Source organism: Cyprinodon tularosa, unplaced genomic scaffold, assembly GCF_016077235.1.
Source record: "Cyprinodon tularosa strain WSP-4 unplaced genomic scaffold, ASM1607723v1 ctg102, whole genome shotgun sequence".
NCBI classification, from domain to species: Eukaryota; Metazoa; Chordata; class Actinopteri; order Cyprinodontiformes; family Cyprinodontidae; genus Cyprinodon; species Cyprinodon tularosa.
The window spans coordinates 994,335-1,014,821 of NW_024037805.1; the positions used below are offsets into that span (position 1 = coordinate 994,335).

At 40.4% G+C, this 20,487-nt stretch overlaps 1 protein-coding gene across 3 annotated transcripts in view; it reads right to left on the reverse strand.

Moving 5' to 3' along the window:
- The window catches only part of si:dkeyp-68b7.12 (rho GTPase-activating protein 30), a 29,302-nt gene extending 16,537 nt beyond the window's left edge, over positions 1–12,765 (reverse strand). For all 3 annotated transcript variants that reach the window (XM_038279427.1, XM_038279421.1, XM_038279414.1), the window contains exons 1-4: positions 12,677–12,765; positions 11,766–12,111; positions 3,339–3,441; positions 198–342 (exon numbers count right to left, since the gene is read on the reverse strand). In XM_038279427.1, coding sequence (XP_038135355.1) covers positions 198–342; positions 3,339–3,441; positions 11,766–11,853 — 336 coding nt within the window. In that variant the 5' untranslated portion in view covers positions 11,854–12,111; positions 12,677–12,765. The remainder of the gene's footprint in view (positions 1–197; positions 343–3,338; positions 3,442–11,765; positions 12,112–12,676) is intronic.
- Between the last annotated feature and the right edge of the window lie 7,722 nt (positions 12,766–20,487).

Consider the following 20,487-nt stretch of genomic DNA (forward strand, 5'->3'; position numbering starts at 1 on the left):
ACAAAATAATTAAAGAGAATCATACGGAATAATTTCAAAAAGACCATTATATACAGATAAGATAAAATGATTGATAAAAAAAGAAAGATGAAATTTTCTTCAAAATGGAAAAAGGTTGGGCTTTAAACTTTAGACAGACGGATAGATAAATGATGATCATGTATGTACGTTTAGAAAGTGGCGTCAGAGATACTCACAGCAAACTTGTCATACAGCTGGTAGGTGAGTAGAGGGTTGGGCAGCTCTCTGAAATAGGCTTTACACAAAGAGCTGACGCAGTGGATGTCCTGCAGGTAGACATCTTTGTTCAGATCTGGAGCCCCGTCGTTCTCAAACTCACCCCTGATGTCAAGGAACAAGAATTCATTTCATTCTAAACTCATTATTGAATACAGTCATTGTAAGAACATTTTCCAGTATAGAATAAGTAATAGAATAATTAAGAAACTGTGTCTCATGAGCCTTAATAACAATGTTTTTATTCTTTTAAAAGCAACCACTGGTTTCTGCACAACTCTCTTTAGGTCCTACTAGAGCATTTCAGTCCATTTGAGGTCTACCTTGACTGGGATCATAACAGTAACCTGCTTCTTTTCTAAATTTCTAACCATTATGTTTTTGTTTAATGTCAGCATTTAGGATTATTTTTCCTCTGATGGCTCAGTCCCATTAGAGCTTTGCCTAAAAATAATGCCTCCTCTGCCACTGTGCTTGACTGTATGCAGTGTTTAGATTTCTACAAATGTGGTGCCATGCATATGAGCAGGAGACATCTCTAGTTTTGTCTCTGTGAAGGAGTTTAGTCCGGACATTTGTGGTTTACCCAGATACGGCCTTGCAGGCCGATATTGAGAGGGAAAGCACATCCTCATGGTGACACTGCTACCAAAGCCCTTTCTAGCTGCCCTGCTATGACTTCCACTGCTGTAATAAGATCCTAACTGAGGCCCGGAAACCTGAGAAAGAGCTCTCAGGTTTTTGAGATTACTTTTTTTTGCATGCTCTGACCTTTACTTCATATTATTATATGAATATTCAATCAATATTAATATACACTATATTGCCAAAAGTATTTGCTCACCCATCCAAATTATTGGAATCAGGTGTTCCAATCACTTCCATGGCCACAGGTGTATAAATTCAAGCACCTAGGCATGCAGACTGTTTTTACAAACATTTGTGAAAGAATGGGTCGCTCTCAGGAGCTCAGTGAATTCCAGCGTGGAACTGTGATAGGATGCCACCTGTGCAACAAATCCAGTCGTGAAATTTCCTCGCTCCTAAATATTCCACAGTCAACTGTCAGCTGTATTATAAGAAAATGGAAGTGTTTGGGAACGACAGCAACTCAGCCACGAAGTGGTAGGCCACGTAAACTGACGGAGCGGGGTCAGCGGATGCTGACGCGCATAGTGCGAAGAGGTCGCCAACTTTCTGCAGAGTCAATCACTACAGACCTCCAAACTTCATGTGGCCTTCAGATTAGCTCAAGAACAGTGCGCAGAGAGCTTCATGGAATGGGTTTCCATGGTCGAGCAGCTGCATCCAAGCCATACATCACCAAGTGCAATGCAAAGCGTCGGATGCGGTGGTGTAAAGCACGCCGCCACTGGACTCTAGAGCAGTGGAGACGCGTTCTCTGGAGTGACGAATCGCGCTTCTCCATCTGGCAATCTGATGGACGGGTCTGGGTTTGGCGGTTGCCAGGAGAACGGTACTTGTCTGACTGCATTGTGCCAAGTGTAAAGTTTGTTGGAGGGGGGATTATGGTGTGGGGTTGTTTTTCAGGAGCTGGGCTTGGCCCCTTAGTTCCAGTGAAAGGAACTCTGAATGCTTCAGCATCCCAAGACATTTTGGACAATTCCATGCTCCCAACTTTGTGGGAACAGTTTGGAGCTGGCCCCTTCCTCTTCCAACATGACTGTGCACCAGTGCACAAAGCAAGGTCCATAAAGACATGGATGACAGAGTCTGGTGTGGATGAACTTGACTGGCCTGCACAGAGTCCTGACCTCAACCCGATAGAACACCTTTGGGATGAATTAGAGCGGAGACTGAGAGCCAGGCCTTCTCGTCCAACATCAGTGTGCGACCTCACAAATGCGCTTCTGGAAGAATGGTCAAAAATTCCCATAAACACACTCCTAAACCTTGTGGACAGCCTTCCCAGAAGAGTTGAAGCTGTTCTAGCTGCAAAGGGTGGACCGACGTCATATTGAACCCTATGGATTAGGAACGGGATGTCACTTAAGCTCATATGTGAGTCAAGGCAGGTGAGCAAATACTTTTGGCAATATAGTGTATATCTCACAAGAGACACCTGATCAATATCAATAGGAAATATATACAACAGAATATTATATTATTTCACACTTTACAGTCTACAACCGCATGGCATTCTGGGGGATGTAGGCAGAAGAGGATTTAGGTTTTCAACCTATCACATCCAAGGTAAGCAAGGTTGGTTGAAGGGCTGATCTGTTTTTAAAGGTTAAAGGTTATGTTTCTTTTGGTCTTTTTTTTTTGTTTCTTTTAAAACAAAAACAAAATCAATCAATCAATAATTATCGATTGTCATGATCTTTGCACTGATGACAGGCTTAATTACTCATTCCATTCACCTGTCTAACTCTGTTTCTCATTAGTGCTCGTCTGATACACCTGCTCCTGTCTCTATTTAAGCTGCTTGCATCCAGCTATCAGGGCAGATTATTCTTGATTTCTCTAGCCAGTGTTGAGTGTTTTTAACGTTGCTGAGGGTTTCTGATTACCTGATCCTGACCTGTTTTGTCTTAATGGTTTGTCTTAACTGTCTTAACTCCTGGACCTCTGAGCCTTCCTGTTCTGATCTGTTTGCCTGACCTCGCTCAGGAGTCATGCTTATTCTCCCCGGCTGCAGGTTCTGGGACACTCTGGGTGGCGCCTGCAGCATCTTGTTGGCAGCCCATTGGTTGATATGAATAATTTTATAATGATGCATATTTTCGTCATATCAAACAGTCCTAATTCTAGGTGATTTTTGGTTCTGACATCCAATGTTATGAAGAGTGGCTGCTGTCTTAACTGGTGATGGATTCAGAATGTTTAGGATTTGCTCTCTATCCCCGCACAGGTTGATAAGAAGCACCAATTGCTTCTTTGTTGATGTCCCCCTATCATGGTATACAGCTTAGAGACACCAGAATACTTTTAATAATCAGTTAAATATGCACATTTCTTACTAAAGCAGCAAGTGTGTACTTGTGTTTTTTTCAATTACCATATTGAAAGCCATGGAAACATTTCTCCCTAGACTGTTAGGAGATTATGGTAAACAGAGTCGAATACAGCACACTAACCTTAGTTTCTGGATATTAGAAGAAACTCCAGACAAGCGGTAGATTCCATCCACGATCCCATGTTGCTCCACAAACTCACTGCAGGTGCGTAACACTGGGGGAACTGTAGGACATCAGTTTCATTAATAAAGGAAATAATAGAATCAGAAGAAAAAGCTTATTTTGCATTAATTAGATGTGTGGACAGGGTTAGACTAATTATCCATTTTATGTGGTCGATTTCATTGTAGGAATTTATATAGCCAATCATGTAAGGCAATCAGCTAGAAAAAGCTGATTCTCCCAGTAAGAGATTACTAAAGATTACTGGTCAGGTCAAGGTACTATTACTGGACAAACAAAAGCTGCCATTGTAAAAATAAAGTAAATAAAAGAATTGCATTAGTTGATTGTTTTCTTAGCATGGAACTCACTAAGAAGCAAAATATAACTTTTTTTGAGATGTTTCGGTGTAAAGAACACCGAGGTTTTATAGAAAAATATATTTCTACTTGGCCATTAACAACTAAAACATCATTTGATGAGCAGAATGACTCCTCAGTAGTTCTGGACCAATGCATCTTTATGCATGTAGCCTATTTTCCCTGAATGTACTTTGGGTCGGAAGTTCCCGCATGGTTTCTGCAGATGTGATGTCAAGCGCGGTCATGTTTAATGGCTCTGACCAAGACAACAACCGAAGCGTTATATACAAGATGGATTTTGTGAATACTCAGAAGCAACCGGCATCCAGTTCAACTTAGAGACCTACGACAAATCAACGTAATTAAAAAGCAAAAAAGTACGAGCTACGAGAAAGAGCTTAAGAGAGCTGCAGTTCTGTGTTTTGGCCACAGGTGGCAGCATCATCAGAAAACTCCCTTTTACCTCTTAAATAACACTTTCCCCCCCATTTTAACACCAGTGCTGATGTGTTTGAGTAATTCTCTTTAATAATGAGCGAAAAGGACTGAAGCTCAGCACCAATAAAGGCCAACAGCATGATGCTACCACCACCATGCTTGATAGTTACACATTCTTGTTAGATTTTTAAGACTTCATCTGGATTTCTTGTGGTTAATTAACTTAAAATGTTTGGCTCATTTGAGAACAAACTTTCTTTCCAAAATTGCTTTGGCTTGACCATGTTGAAAATAGTTTAAATGTTAGAGAGGTATATTTGCATTTCCTGTTTTCTGTGTCTTAGTGGTTATTAGGCTGTTTTAAAAGAAACATTAGAAGAGAGGTTGGGTGAAACAATTAAACTAGAACACCACTGGATTTTACTGTGAATAAAGCAGGTTGACTGCAAGCTTCAGTATTAGCACAACATCAGCCACCTGTATTTAAAGTGTAACTCACTGTGTTCAACTATAAAGACTGATGCCCCTTTCCAATTAGTACCAAAAGCAGTTCAGTGCTGATTGATTCACCTTTTCAGTGTTTCCATTCGTACGTGTTACGTTGATTTGTTACAATTGCTCTAAGTTGCACTGAAAACGCAATGTCACAGAACTGTCAGTCAACGGTTAGTTCAATTAATATAATTTGATGCTGGGCTTATTGCGTTTATGAACCAGAGCATGGGAGCGGAGCGAGTGGTGGAGCAGAGCGGAAGAAACATGGTGGAGCACAAAGCGGTTTTCAATTCAAAGGCCGGAGCGAGGATTTCACTCAGATGCGGTCACAGTGTCAATAAAAGGTGTTGGATTATAAAATTTGTAAGTCTATGTTTCAACTTTACCATGGAATCGCAGAGACAAGGATTGCATATTGTGTGATAGAAAGTGGGATAAAATATAAAAACATACACTAACTATACTTAAGAATACAGAGTGTTTGTAAAAAGTGATAAATGAATAATTAAATAGGAAACGTGACGCATCATGAATGGAGCGAGGTGTTACGTTCACAGCTGGGAAACAGTACGGTAATTTAACAGCCAGATAAAAGAGACAATACACGTGTATCTGTCACATCATTAAATCAAACGCGGTTTGTCCCAGGGCCCTGGCATCATTACATGAAGGTAAAATGTCAGAAAATGCCTTCTCCTCAAAATCTGAGCGAGCGTCGAGCGATTTCGCCGAAGCGGCAGGAAAATTAAGGTGATTTTCTGGCGCATCTTAGAGCGGCGGAGCGAATGAGCGAACATCCCCCTGAGTGGAGAGCGGGAATTGCACGGCGCTCCACTTCATTCACATGTAGGCAGCGTTAGTACTAGGCAGCATTAGCCTTCCACATGTGCTGCAGCTCATATCTATCCATTTAGTACTGCACGGCTTCTCTAATCTCCTGTATATATATCCAGGTTGCTTCATCTACAGGATAACTTGCTACAGAAACGTGTATCTGAGGAAACAGCATCTATACACCAACGCCAGGCTATGATAATAAAAGCCTGTAACTCGTGTACCATTTGTATCAATAGAAAAGGTCAACTATATTAGCCACTCTTTGACCACTTGGGGCAGCAATGAGATGCTTCTTTTACAACAACTACAGAAAAAATCAACAAGCTCACATCAAAAAGTAAAAAAAGGCACTTTGACAGCCTATTCCATGCTAGGAACAAAGCCAATTTTTAATGCGCTCTACCAAAAAAAAAAAAGAAACATCTGGAAGAACGTTTTTATATATACTTTAAAACTATACAGTTTGTAGACTGAAACCTCTGGACTCACACAATGTCTTCGGAATTACGGTAGGATTAATACTTTTCCTTAAAAACGCTCCAGACCGACCTAGTGTCGATGAAAATCAGCCGTTTTTCATTGGTTTTGGAACAGCAGAGGGGAGAAAAACGAACATCACTATGTGTTTTCAACTCGTCATAAATATTGTTCTGAAAGACACACATACACCAAAGTTGGCATAGTTGGAGTCGAAGGATTGCTGATGCTCATGGTGAAGAAATTTTTTGAATAACTCATACGGTTTTTGCTAAGCAGTCGTTTGTTCGGAGCTGTTCCTCCCATTCAAAAAAGCCTGAGAGCGAAGGGACGATAGTGCTGCGCTTTTCTCTCTGTCACTGACAGGCTCGTTAAGCGTTGTCAAGGTAACCGTGCTTCAAACAGATTTTACCTCTGCTGTTTTAAACAGCACATATTAATCTAATGGAGGGTGAAAGCACTGATTTAACATTGGGAAATTGATACTATATGACTGCTGTCCATGACACTTCCCTTGCCACTCAACACTGATAGACTTTCAAAATAAGACTCCAGGGACCCTACAAAATAAAAGCCTCTATATTTTTTACATATATTTATTGCCCTATATGGCTCAACATTATGACCCAAACTCAACCCCATTTTAGAGAATAGACTCTAGGAGACTGTTTAAAACACACCCTATGGCAAATTTCAAAATAAAAGCCTCCCATTTCATCTTCATCACTGCCCTAATAACATGGAAAAAAGAGTGATTTAACGATTGGAAAGTCATCAACTATCATTGCTGGGTCTGAACATTTTCTCTAAACACAACTCTGTTGGACTTTCAAAATAAGACTCCAGGGACCCTACAAAATAAAAGCCTCTAGATTATACTAATGCAATAATTGATGCAAATGGCTCAACATTATGACCCAAACTCTTCCAGGTTGTTTTTATTAGACTCTAGTGACCTTTTCAAAACACACCCCAGAGCAAATTTCACAATAAAAGTCTCCCATTTACTCTGTAATACAGCAGCTATTCACCTAATAACATGGAAAACCAGTGATTTAACATTTGGAAATGGATTCTACATCACTGCTGGGCATGACCCATCTTTTGATACACATCCATGATAGACTTTCCAAATAACACTACAGGGACTCTACAGAATAAAAGCCTCTTCCTTATACACACTCATACATTCTGGCATATTGCTCATAGCCATTTGTAATTTCATCATTGCAATGGCTCTGAGCATGCGGGCGGAGCCCGCCATTGGTGATTTCATCACTGCAATGGCTCTTAGAAGGCGGGCGAAGCCCGCCAATGGTGATTTCATCACTGCAATGGCTCTTAGCAGGCGGGCGGAGCCCGCCATTGGTGATTTTTTTCATCGCTGCAAGGGCTCCTAGCAGGCGGGCAGAGCCAACCAACTGCGCTTTGCCCACTGCGGTTCAATATGGACAACCCATATTACCCTTGTGCATCATATGCTGTGCACGTCTATTTCCCAGATTTCAGCACAAGTGGCACACAGCTCTCTTTGCCCATGACCTAGCCCTCTTTCCTTCCCTCAGCAGCCCTCAAAGGCGTAAGCAGTTGGTCTGGGGAGCCCCGACGTCACTTGCCAGGGCCGTATTGGCCCAGTTACCCAGACGGGCAGTAGGTGGCCCCCCTCAAAATTTCTTTAGAAATTTTCTAGTTATTAAACTACAATTGTAGACTGAGGTTATACCAAAGGGGAAGTGATTGAAAATGAAATAAACCTAAAAGCAAAGTGATGCGACATTTAATATCATAAAACTAGGTCAGTGGATGTCAGGGTAATTGGTTGGCAGAGATTACTAAGTTTCTGCAGATGCAGAGATAAAAGACCTTTAACCATGGTGTGTACCTTACATTAGCTCAATAACAGCTCAGAAACCTTTATAAAGGGAACATATGTACACTCCAATGGACTGGAGTAAGCTATGTCCTAATAAGAAATTCATGCCTAAGGAATATCTTCCAGATTCTTAACTAAACAAAGTGATTTTGTGTTATGACAGACCTCTGTAATAACCACAATATCAGCTGCTAAGCAACAGAGTGAAACAAAACATAACCACATAAATTTGACTTCTTCAATCTGCGATGAAACCCCAGTAACGGTGCTCTGACATTTCTGCACCACATGCAGACTCCAGTTGCGTGTTTTATAGGTTTTTCAGTTCTTCTATATCTTATAGGAAAAACGCTGTTCATTATATTTATTTTACACTCAAACTGCTGTGCAGACCAGAAGACGGTGATGCCATATTGTGTTGTCGTCTTAAAACATTCTGACATCTATACCTATATGACGATGAATCAAAGCTCTTCTCTGCGACAGAATGAAAATCACTACATCCTCATTGTGGAACGTTCTTCTTAATATCACCTTTACTTTATAACAGTCAAACCATGTCAATTATTTCCATTTTGTCCCATTTCTTTTGGGTGGACACAAAATGATTGCTTACTGTAGCCCAGGCATGACCAAAGTCGGTCCTGGAGGCCCGCTGTCCTGCAGGTTTTAGAGGTTTTTCCTCTTTAGCACAGCTGATTCTGATGATTGCAGTTCAGCAAAAGCCTGTTAATCAGCTATCAATGGAAATCAGCTGTGCTGGAGCAGGGAAACCTCTAAAACCTGCAGGACAGCGGCCCTCCAGGACCGACCTTGGGGATGCCTGGCTTAGCCATAAAGAAAATCAACAGAAACATAGTTTGTATTTACATTCAGACCCCTACATGAATGCCTGTAGGGTCCCCATTTCATGGCTGATATGAGTGAGACTTATCATAAGCCTTTTGTTGGATAGCTTCACCAGTTTGGAACATCTGGAGCAGGGGTCTGCAACCTGCTGCTCCAGAGCAAGAAGTGGCTCTTTGAACCCCATAAATGGCTCTGAATAGTAAGTAAAAGTAATATTAACAACCAACTGATGTCGTATAATGACAAATAGCAGTCTTAGAAGCTTTAATGATTTTAGACCTATTTTTTTTGTCATTAATTGGTAATTATGTCTTTTTTTGTAAATGCCTGATTCATTTTTTTAAAAACTTTTCATGTTTTCCTTATTTTAAAAACTAAAAATGCAAAACAAACACCATTGACACTTTGAAAGAGCAACAGATTTCCTTTAGCAAATCTTTAAAAGGTAATAATAAGTCATGTTTTACTAAAAGGTTGTGTAATAAATGCAGCTGTACTTATTACACAACCTTTTGCAGATCCCTGATCTAGAGACCCAAAGTTGTGTCCATTGCAGTCTTCTAAATTTTTGCAACAAACACTAAATTGGAGTTAAGCCTATACTTTGACTAGGCCATTCCACCACTCTACTGTCACTTAGAGGTGTTCTCCAGTCAGGACTCATTCAGACTCCAACAGCTTTGTTTTTATCTTCCTATAATCTCTGATCAGCTTCCCCATCCCCATGATGCAACTTCCCCCATGCTTTACTGTGGGAATGGTGTGCCTGTACTGAAACATTCAATCAGCTTTAGAAGAGCAGATCTTTGGTGGATAAAAGGTTGAGAGTTCGATTCTAGCTCCGCCACATCACATGTTGATTTGTCTTTAGGCTTAACCCAAAGTAATCCACCAATGTGCATTTTAAGATATTAAGTTGTGTATATTTACAAATGTGAATGGGTTGTCATGAATGATAGGGTAAAGTAGGTTTATGGGATCTGCATGACTGGAATAGTATGATACACTTTCACACAAAGTTCTTGCTTAACCCAAAAGTTATATTTTGGTCCCATCTGAACAGAAGCTCCACCAAAATGGGACTCAATTGATGCTCTGCCTTAGCTGCTGATCTCTGCTCCAAAGTAGCAGGTTTCTGGTTTATAGCCCAGCCTGTGGGTTTAGGCAATGACTATATATTGGTAGATTTGCAGGTGTGATACCTTTTCAGTTGCAGAACATGAACCATACTGTTGAGATATTAAAGGTTTGGAATATTGCTCAAAATGCATGCTGCATCTATTTCCCTTTGTGAGCAACTTTTACCTCTTTGTTTTCCATGTGATTTACTCACCCAGAGGGGAAGAAGCAGATACGTTAACATTTATGTGACTAAAACAACCCCATATCTCTTTAATATTTCCACTTTTTATAAGTTTTAAAAACCTATTGCAGATAGTAAAAGCAAAATGTGAACATAAAAGTGCTATATATGGTTAAGATAGAGATTTAGGTCACAATTTCAATAGGAAAAATCATCATAAAGAACAAATGCTACCAAATATAAAAAAGGAACTGAGATGGAATTAACTAACTATTAACTAATTGTCTCTTTTCCTTTGGCTATATACTCTGAGATATCAATGGTTACCAACTCATGAAATAAGATTGTAACTAATAACCTAGTTATCAGATACTGAACCTATAATTCCATAAAAAAATGTGTGATTGTCACCCATTCAGTTTTTTTACCTTCACCCAATATAAAAAAGGTGTTTTCAACATGACAGTCACATTTTAGATCAAATCATTTAATGCTGGAAGTCTAAGACCTGTCTGCTGTGTTTCTGGGTCTCCATGATGTTGTTTGTTCAATAATGTTCTCCATTAACATCTGATGCCTTTGCAAAGCAGCAGTGATTATGCTGAGATTAAATTACCTACAGGAGGGTTTGATTCAGATGTCAGATCTCATCTGAGGATTAATAATATGCACTGGGTTTCTATATATCTGGGGGAAATAAAATCTACAATCAAATATATTAAAATTAATCTGTAATTCTCTGTCCATCCCACAGTTCAATTCAATTTCAATTCAGTTTATTTATATAGCGCCAAATTCACAACACATTTCATCTCAAGGCACTTTACAGTTTAACCAGATCATACAGTCAAATTGATACAAAGTTTTCTATCTAAGGAAAACCAGTTGATTGCATCGACTCATCGACTCCAATACAATCCCTCACACTAAGCATGCTTGTAGCGACAGTGGAGAGGAAAAACTCCCTTTTAACAGGAAGAAACCTCCAGCAGAACTAGGCTCAGTGTGAGCGGCCATCTGCCGAGGCCGACTGGGGTTCTGCACAAATACCTTTTGGTTTGTAATATCATATCTCAATATGCTGGTGAAGATTCCTATCATATCTCATTAAAACAACTTCAAGTTGTAGCTGCAAATTTGCAGTGGAACCCTGCAAGTTGGTTGTAAAGTTACAAGTACCCGGTTCGACCCCCACAGCCTGCACTCCGGGTTCCTGAGCAAAACCCTTCACCCCACACTGCACCCCGAGCGCCACACAATGGCAGCCCACTGCTCCCCAAGGGGATGGGTTAAATGCAGAGAGTGAATTCCCCATTATGGGACAATAAAGGGATTTACATTTACATTATATTAAAGTCTTTTATACTGGCTGAAAATGATGGTTTGGTGATGAATCTCAGAAATCTTAGATGTAACCAACAATCTTAGTCAGTGTTGCATCAAAAAGCTAGTTTTTTAAACCAGGTTTGGTTGAAGCTTTGTGTTTTATTAATGATAAGGTTGAATTTAGACCTTTAGAAAGGAGAAACAAGTCTTTTTTAATTACATAGAAATATCATTATGAAAGAATATAGCCGTATTAGGTTACAGAGAAGTTAAGGCAGACACTTAGTAAGTATTGGCTGAATGTAACCTTTAACTCAGGTTCATGGCTGTCTGTTTGAGGTTTTTTTCATGTGGGAAATAAAAAAAAAAACTGAGATGAATAAGAGCAATGTTACATTTTTCTGGGTTTATGATTTTCCACTTACTCTCCTGACTGGAGGTGGTGAGATGCTCCAGCAGATCACATCCAAACACCTTCTCTTTGTTGCCCCCTTTTCTTCGAACTCTCCGCATCTCTTCCTGCCTTCAGTTTCCCCCACACATTCAGAACGGCCGGCGCTCCTCTGCCTGCTCACTCTGCCGGCTGCCTGCGGTTGGATGTGCTCGCCGACTCCTCTTAGTGTGACAGTGACTTTGTGGAGGAGCTTTGCATTTCAGGGATTCTGTTGCACTGCTGCTGCTGATGCTGCTGCCTCTGTGAACTTTGCCACCCTGGTGAGCTGTATCGCATTGTAAAGCTGGAGTCTTAGGACAAACTTTTAGTCTTCCAGCCTGCAAAAGCAGAAATAACTATTTTTTTAGTGCGTAATATTTCTCCACATTGCAGATAAATATCCATGCAAAATCAAACAAGCTGCACTCAATCCCTAGTGTGCAAATGTGGCTTTCCACTTCCCCCCAATGAACTCAATTTATTTTTTACGAGTCAAAGGCCACACCCTTGTCCCTGTACTTCTGCTATTCATTGAAATGAGCCTCTGAATGATTCCTCCTGTCTCACTTTATAAGAGCCCTTGAGCTGTTGGACCAAATAAAGTCTCCACTCTCAGCTTGGGCCCGGCTGCTGGGGTCACAGCCGGTGCTTTTCGCCCTTCCTGAGCACATGTCACGGCCATTGCAGGGCCCGATCTCACTGCAGCGGAAGTCGAGCTTGAAAATACAAACTGAGACAGACATACAAACTCAACCCCCACCTTCTTCACCATCCTGACACCTGCTGCCTCCCTCCCATCCCTCACCCCATCCCTATCCACATCTGCCTTTTGTAGGAAGAGTTGGAAATGAACAAAAACAAGAGAAACTAAACAACTTATAAAGCGAAAACAAGTGTTCCTACCTTCACTCTGCAACGGCACACAAGAAGCAGCATAAAATGATGACGCAAAAAAACCACTAAACTTCCCCTGTCAACTTCCTGAGTGTCTCTCCTTCTCTTGTGCTTTCTCTGTGTATGCAGCCCGCAGTCTCTCCGCCTCTGTAGGGAAATCAGTTCTTTGTATCTGCATGCTGCATCTATTTCCCTTTGAGCAACGTTTACCTCTTTGTTTTCCAGGTGATTTACTCACCCAGAAGGGAAGAAGCAGATACGTTAACATTTATGTGCCTAAAACAACCCCATATCTCTATAGTTGCTGCAGGTAGTACAAGCAAAATGTGAACATAGAAGTACTATATATGCTTAAGATAGTAATTTAGGTCACAATTTCAATAGGACAAATCATAATATAGAAAACAGTGTATTCAACAAATGCTACCAAATATAAAAAAGGAACTAAGAGGGAATTAACTAAGAATAATTATTAACTAATCATCTCTTTTCCTTTGGCTATATACTCAGAGATATCAATGGTTACCAACTCATGAAATAAGAAGCAATAACCGATACTGAACTTATCATTCCATTAAAAAATGTGTGATTAATTGTTACCCACAGAGTTTTTTTTTACCTTCACTCAATATAAAAAAGGTGTTTTCAACATGCCATCACTTTTTAGATCAAATCATTTAATGGTGGATGGTTTTATTTTACAGCTGTTAGCAGCCAAATCAATGTGGACATTAAGCGAGGTGTTCTGGGTGGTGTCTGCAACAGTTATTGGTTGGAGGGGCTGAATGAAAGGTCAGGATCTACCTTTCCTTAAAGGTGAAGGCACAAATCAAAATCTTTAACAATCTAACTGTCAAGAACCGAGGACAGATGGACCCAGTATTCAAGGAGAGACAGTCAGTAGGAAAGTTCAAACGTTTATTAAATAAAACAAAACAAAACGCCCAATCTCCGACACTCTGGTTTAGCAGTCCAGACCAAGAATGTCCCCAATTGCTGCAGTCCCAGAGGTTATGCTGGAAGCTGATCCTGGTCAGGGATCCAGAACAGACAGGAACAGACAGAGACAGGATCAAGATCAGGCACAAAAACACAAAACACAAAAACCCTCTTTCCACTGGCTGCCAGGATCCAGGACATGAACCATAAAATAAAACTGAACAGAAAGACTGACAGAAAGACAAGCAATGATCTGGCCCTGAATGCTCAGGCTGAACTGAATCGAAACTAGAGGAAACAGGTGAGAGGAATAAATTATAATTGAGGAAGGGAGGGAAAAACGACAGGTGAAAGGAATGATTAATTAAGGGAGAGCAAACAGGCCAGATCATGACACTAACAAATGGTATCAGACGGATTTGGATGTGTGACCTTACCTTTGGGAATGCAGTTCAGCTTTCAACACCATAATCCCACAGCATCTAATAGGAAAACTGGAACAGCTGGGCTTCAATACCCCCCTCTGCAATTGGCTGCTAGACCTCCTCACCAGCAGACCTCAGTCAATCCGGGTCGGACAGAACACCTCTGATGTCATCACCCTAAGCATAGGCTCCCCTCAGGGCTGCGTCCTGAGCCCCCTGCTGTTCACCCTGATGACACATGACTGCGTCCCCAAGGTTCACCACCAATCACATAGTGAAGTTTGCAGACGACACCACGGTGGTGGGCCTCATCAGGGACGACAACGACCAGGACTACAGAGAGGAGGTGGAGCAGCTGGTGGACTGGTGCAGAGATAACAGCCTGATCCTGAACCTTTGAGAAGACCAAGGAGATCATCTTAGACTTCAGGAAGAACCGGCCTAACCACCCTCCAATGTTCATCAACAGCTCAGCTGTAGAGGTGGTCAACAGCACCAAATTCCTGGGGGTGCACATCACAGACACCCTCACCTGGACTGTAAACACCACCTCACTGATCAAAAGGGCACAGAAGCGCTTTTACTTCCTGCGGAGGATGAGGAGAGCCTACCTGCCCCCACCCATCCTCACCACCTTCTACAGAAGCACCATAGAGAGCGTTCTGACCAGCTGTCTCACTGTGTGCTGTGGAGGCTGCAGCGCCTCAGACTGGAAGAATGTGAGGAGGCTCCTCTTCCCTCCATAAAAGACATTTCATCCCAGCGCTGCGTGTCCTGAACCCGTAACATCATCAATAACCCCTCTCACCCCCACCATGGACTGTCCTCCCTGCTGCCCTCTGGGAAGAGACTTCGAAGTATTGGATGCAGGTCTAGCCGATTCTGTAACACCTTCTTTTCTAACGCCATCAGACTGCTAAACTGTTAAGAAAACTCTCAATCATGTCACAGACTCTGCATCACACTGACAAAACCAAACTAAATGGAAATGTCATGTAAGCTGTAGAAAATAAAATGTACACTCTGTTATACACACTATGCATACAAAAACGACAATAAAAGCTGTCTACGTCAAAGGTCTTTAAAGTCTGTGGTTGTTTACCTGAGCAATAAGGTGCAGTAACAACATTGATGCTTTTTACAGGTTAAGGAGGCTGATACAGGAGGCCCCCCTGATGACCTTTGGCTCTATGGTTGCTTCATCCATCTTCTAGTTTGTTCTGATCCTGTTCTAGCAGCAGCTTATCTACAGCTGAGAGGCAGAGATGAAACGAGCTCAGCTCTGTTCCAGGATCTTCCACACTGATGATATCTGGACAGAGTTAGTATCACCCTTGGACAGTGTATTTTAGCTCATGTATGAGGCTGCAGAGGAAACTGGGAGCTTCTTCAGTAAAAGATGCTGCATCCTAGTTGAAAAAAAAAATGCATTTTGCAGATCCTTCCCTCCTTCATTCTTTCCACTAGGACTTCATAACTAAACTAAACTTGGGACTTCATTTGAATCTGCCTGCTGGACTTTCCTTTAACCTGCTGTTGTATTCTAATTTGATCTTGTCCTGGTTGTAAATTGATAGCTTATATTTGGTTCCTGGTTAACTGAGGCTTAACAGCACATTATTGCATGACTTTATTTTAAAGAGACATAACAGAGTATTCTAATGATACTGCCACTTGTAGCCAGAACACAGAACTGCAGCACCCTTCTAGTCGTTCTTGTAGTTCCCATTCATACTTGATGTCTTGGTGTCTGAGTTGAGCTGCATGCCGGTCGCTTGTGAGTATCCACAAAACCCCTCCTAAATACATAACGCTTCGATTGTTTGCCAATGATCACTATTTATTCATTGGATTGCTGATAGCCCAAAAAAAGTGAAGCCACCTGCCGCCATCTTTGTACTGGGAAGACGTTTCACAGGTAATTTTACAGTATGTATATATATATATATATATATATATATATATATATATATATATATATATATATATATATATATATATATATATATTTATTTATATATATATATATACATATATATATATATATATACATATTTATTTATATTTATATATATATATATATGTATATATATATATATATATATATATACATATTTATTTATATTTATATATATATATATGTATATATATATATATATATATATATATATATATATATATATATATATATATATATATATATATATATGTATGTATGTGAATTAACACTACATGTGTAAGTTATAATATTAAAGGTATTCAATCACTGGATAGTGTATGTGTGTGTGCATACATGCACACACACATACACTATTACAAATTATAAATGTATTATTTGCTTGTCTTTCTTCCCCGTTTTGTATAAGACGACCTAATTAAAACTAGTAGAACAGTGAGATGAGTGTATTTCATGTATGTAAATGTGCACTGCACACTTCTGCACACAGTCCAGAGGAGCACTGCTACAATGTAGCTTGCCACCATCAGTGTTTGAGTGTGTGCGTCAATGGGTGAATGAATGTAGTGTAAAGTCCTTTGGTCTAGTCTCCTGACTTGAATAAAGGCGCTATATAAGTACAGGACATTTATGAACGTTTAGTTTTAGAAAAAGCAGTATTTATTGTACAAAATAACACTAAATAGTGTTACATGGTAACCCCTATAGTGAGTTAAGCTAAGCTAATTCAACACTCAAATCAGTGGCGGCCGGCCCATAGGGGGCGCTGGGGCACCGCCCTCCCTGATAAGAAGAGAGAAACGTAAAATATATTTTTAGAAATTAACTCATAAATGTCAGTTTTACTCTCTAGAGTGTGTACCTATAAGCAAAACAAATTATATAAACTACATTTCCCTATCTACTGTCATTCATTTGTGGATTTCCACAGACAGACTCCTACCGTCTCTGTTCTGGGGGCGCTGATCAGACAGCCCCACATTTGCAGAGAATCTGTCAATCATGTACTATTGCTAGGTGAATTTAATGGCCAATCAGCGTCTCGGAACTTTATGGTCTTGGGGCGCTGAAAATACTGCGCTTTAACAGGCTTCTGTCTGAACCCAAGCGCAGGTGCAGACAGTTAGAGGGAAGATGGCGAATGTAACGAACGAGATGCAGCTTCCACCAAATTCGGTGAGATCCTTATTTATCTACCCGTTTGCCAGAAGAACATCCCTGTTGTAGGATATGAACATTTCATGTCATGGTTATTGTGACTGTGACGAATCCACCTCGTCGCTTAAAACAACCTCTCTAACTTTGCGCGCCACACACACATTCCTGTTATACTGTGCTTGTGAGGACTAGTGTTAATTTCGTTAACGAAAACTAAACGAAAATATTTTCGTCAACGCACATTTTTCACCTAACGAAAACTAGACGAGACGAGACGAAAATCCCCACTAATAAACAATAACTGGGACTAAATCAGAAATAATTTTCGTGGACTAATAAAGACGAGACGAAAATGCAGTTCGGTAAATAAAGACTGGACTAAAATCTATGGACATTTTAGTTCACGAACAAAGACGAGACGAAAAATATATATTATTATTTTATGTTTTTTTCAAATCCTGTCTCGTCTCCTCCTCGTCAGCTCCCACACACCCACTTTCAAACCTGGAGCGGGCGGCACAGAGTAGCCTACTCTGGGGCTCGGGAGAAAGAGGAGACGTGATCTATGGACACATTTTCGCTTCATTTAAGTGGAGAACAAACCCAAATGCTTGATTTCAGTGGAAGGGAAGGAATGTGGCCACATGATAGCTGGAAAAAACACAACAAACCTGAAGAGACGCGTCGCAGTTCACCACAAAGACATTACGGTAAGTTAACAGAAAGATTGGTGGTGGTTGTTTATAATGTAACATTAAATCAACGGCTATAATGTCCCAATGATAAACTAACTGATGTTGGCTAACTTTCATAGCATTTAGCATCCAGGCTGGCTACGTTACGTTAGCTTGTTAGCACGTAGCGACTGTAGCCACTTGTTGATAGCATTGTATGTGAAGTTAAATTTATGCTAACTTAGATATGTTATACTGGCCGGGCAACTATAGTTTCAGTTAAATTGCAAGTTTGATTAAAGCAGACAGACGCTTTAAGTAATCTAGGAGCTGCAAGTGAACTATAGTTAAACACATAACAACTCGGCAGCTACACATGTATGCTAAATGCTAAAAAGAACTGAAACTATTTATCAGGATAAGACAAAATAAAAATAATATGCCACATATAATTCAGAACAACTTTAACCTAGATTTTCATACACAAAATAGCCATTGCTAGGGGAACCACTGCAGGGATGTCTTTATTTGGTGACATAAAATGCTGCTCTGTTTATCTGCATATTACTATTACAAGGACATTTGATTTGAATTGGCATCAATATTAATACAACCAAAATGCTTGCACACATAAAAATGTCTGCAATTTATTCCTGCATAAAATGATAGTTAGGTTGTTTGTATGAGTTTGAAATGGATGGTCAAATGTAGTTTTTACAGAGACTTAGTTTTTGTTAAGGAAAAAAACAGACCTATATGCTACTTATACACTTGGAATTCCTGTTATGCTGTGCATCTATCCTGACATTTTATTAATTTCTGTTCCAGATTAAAGATACACCAACAACAACAACAACCTACCAGCCACCCAGAAACAATGACAGGCCAGCTAAAGCTGGAAGGAAAGCACTTTTGTTGTATCAGTTGGAGTTTTGTTTGTTTTTTTAACAACATTGACCTCAAATCTATTAATTTTATTATTCTATGTGAACTAGCTTTAAACAGCCAGCACTTGTGTAAAGTTCATAAGACACTTTATTTTATTTATTTGTTTCCTTTGCCAGGTGTGTTTTATTTGTTTTAATGCAAGCATTTGTGTTTGTGTCTTTGAACCTTAACAATGTTCAAAATAAAATGCAAATATTGTCAGAACATCTTCCATGTCTGCATGTGTTCCTTAAAATTGTGTTTTTATCAAAAAGATGAGAGAAAATGTTGAAATAATTTTAGAAAATCTTAAACGTTATCTGCTGACAAAAAAGTAAAAGGTTAAAATTATGTCCTGACTAAAACTAGACTAAAATGTTGACAGTTTTTGTTGACTAAAACTAAACTAATAAAATTATGTTTTCTTGGACTAAAATAAAGACTAAAATGCTTGACCTATAGTCGACTAAAACTAGACTACCGTATTTTCACGACCATAAGGCGCACCGGACTAAAAGGCGCACTCTCAGTTATGTGTCCCATTTCTGTATTTAACACACACATAAGGCGCACCGGACTATAGGGCGTGTTTTTTATATACAGGTACAAGTCCTCTACTACCTTTAAATACCTCTACTGCGTATTTAAAAATACAGCGGGGGCAAAACTGAGTATGACTGTGCTTTATTCATGTATTTATTACAAAGTATTAATCAAACCTGGCAGCTGGCCGTGAGACAGAGACATCGCAGATGACACAGCGCTGTGATCACTCCTAAATTAACTTAAAATCCTGAAACCTGCCGACGGAATATGTTCGCTTTTATTGCCGGTATCCTGGTGCCTGCAGCTAAAATTATTTAGATGAAAAACACCTGCCAGCAGCCGCGGTGAACCCCAGGCTGCCCAGCCTAGAGGCTGCTGATGAAGAGATTTCTGCTGTCAGCGCACCGCTGGTATGTGGGGGTCTGAGCGCCTCCGACAGAAATAGATAATCTGGATGAACTGACTGCAATTATTAAGTTTTCAGGTGGACTTTCTCACTTAAAAACATATTAAAACTACTTTATTCCCACTGATCACAGCAAATATAGCTGCAAGATTTAGATTATTTAGATGAAAAAACACCTGCCAGCCACCGCGATGAAGAGGAGGAGACGCGCCGGGGCTGCTGTTGAATTAAGTTTTCAGGGAGAAAAATACAGCGGGAGCAAAACTGAGTATGATTGTGCTTTATTCATGTATTTATTACAAAGTATTAATCAAACCCATCAAAGTCATCATCCTCTGTTTCTGAATAAAACAGCTGCGCTAAATCAGACATGCCAGTTTCCCCTTCTTCGCTGTCAGTCACTTTCCGTGCAGCGCAGCTCCTCAGAAATAATGCCGGCTTTTGCGAAAGCTTGAACAACAGAGCAAACAGACACTTTAGTCCAAGCATCTACAATCCATCCGCAAACTGTGGCGTAACTTGCCCGGCGCTGCCTTCTTATCCTGAAACTGTGGTCTCCGTCGGTCATCCATCGCTCCCACGCCGCTCGCAGCCTTACTTCGAACGGCTGCTTCACACCGATGTCGAGCGGTTGAAGCTCCTTTGTCAGACCCCCGGGATAACGGCGAGCACAGCGTTCATTTGATTCACCTTTTTTTCACATCGGCTGTGAGATGGGCACGCAGCGATGGTGATGCGTGGAAAAAACCACCTAGTCTTCTCACATACACCTGCCTCAGCCACGCATC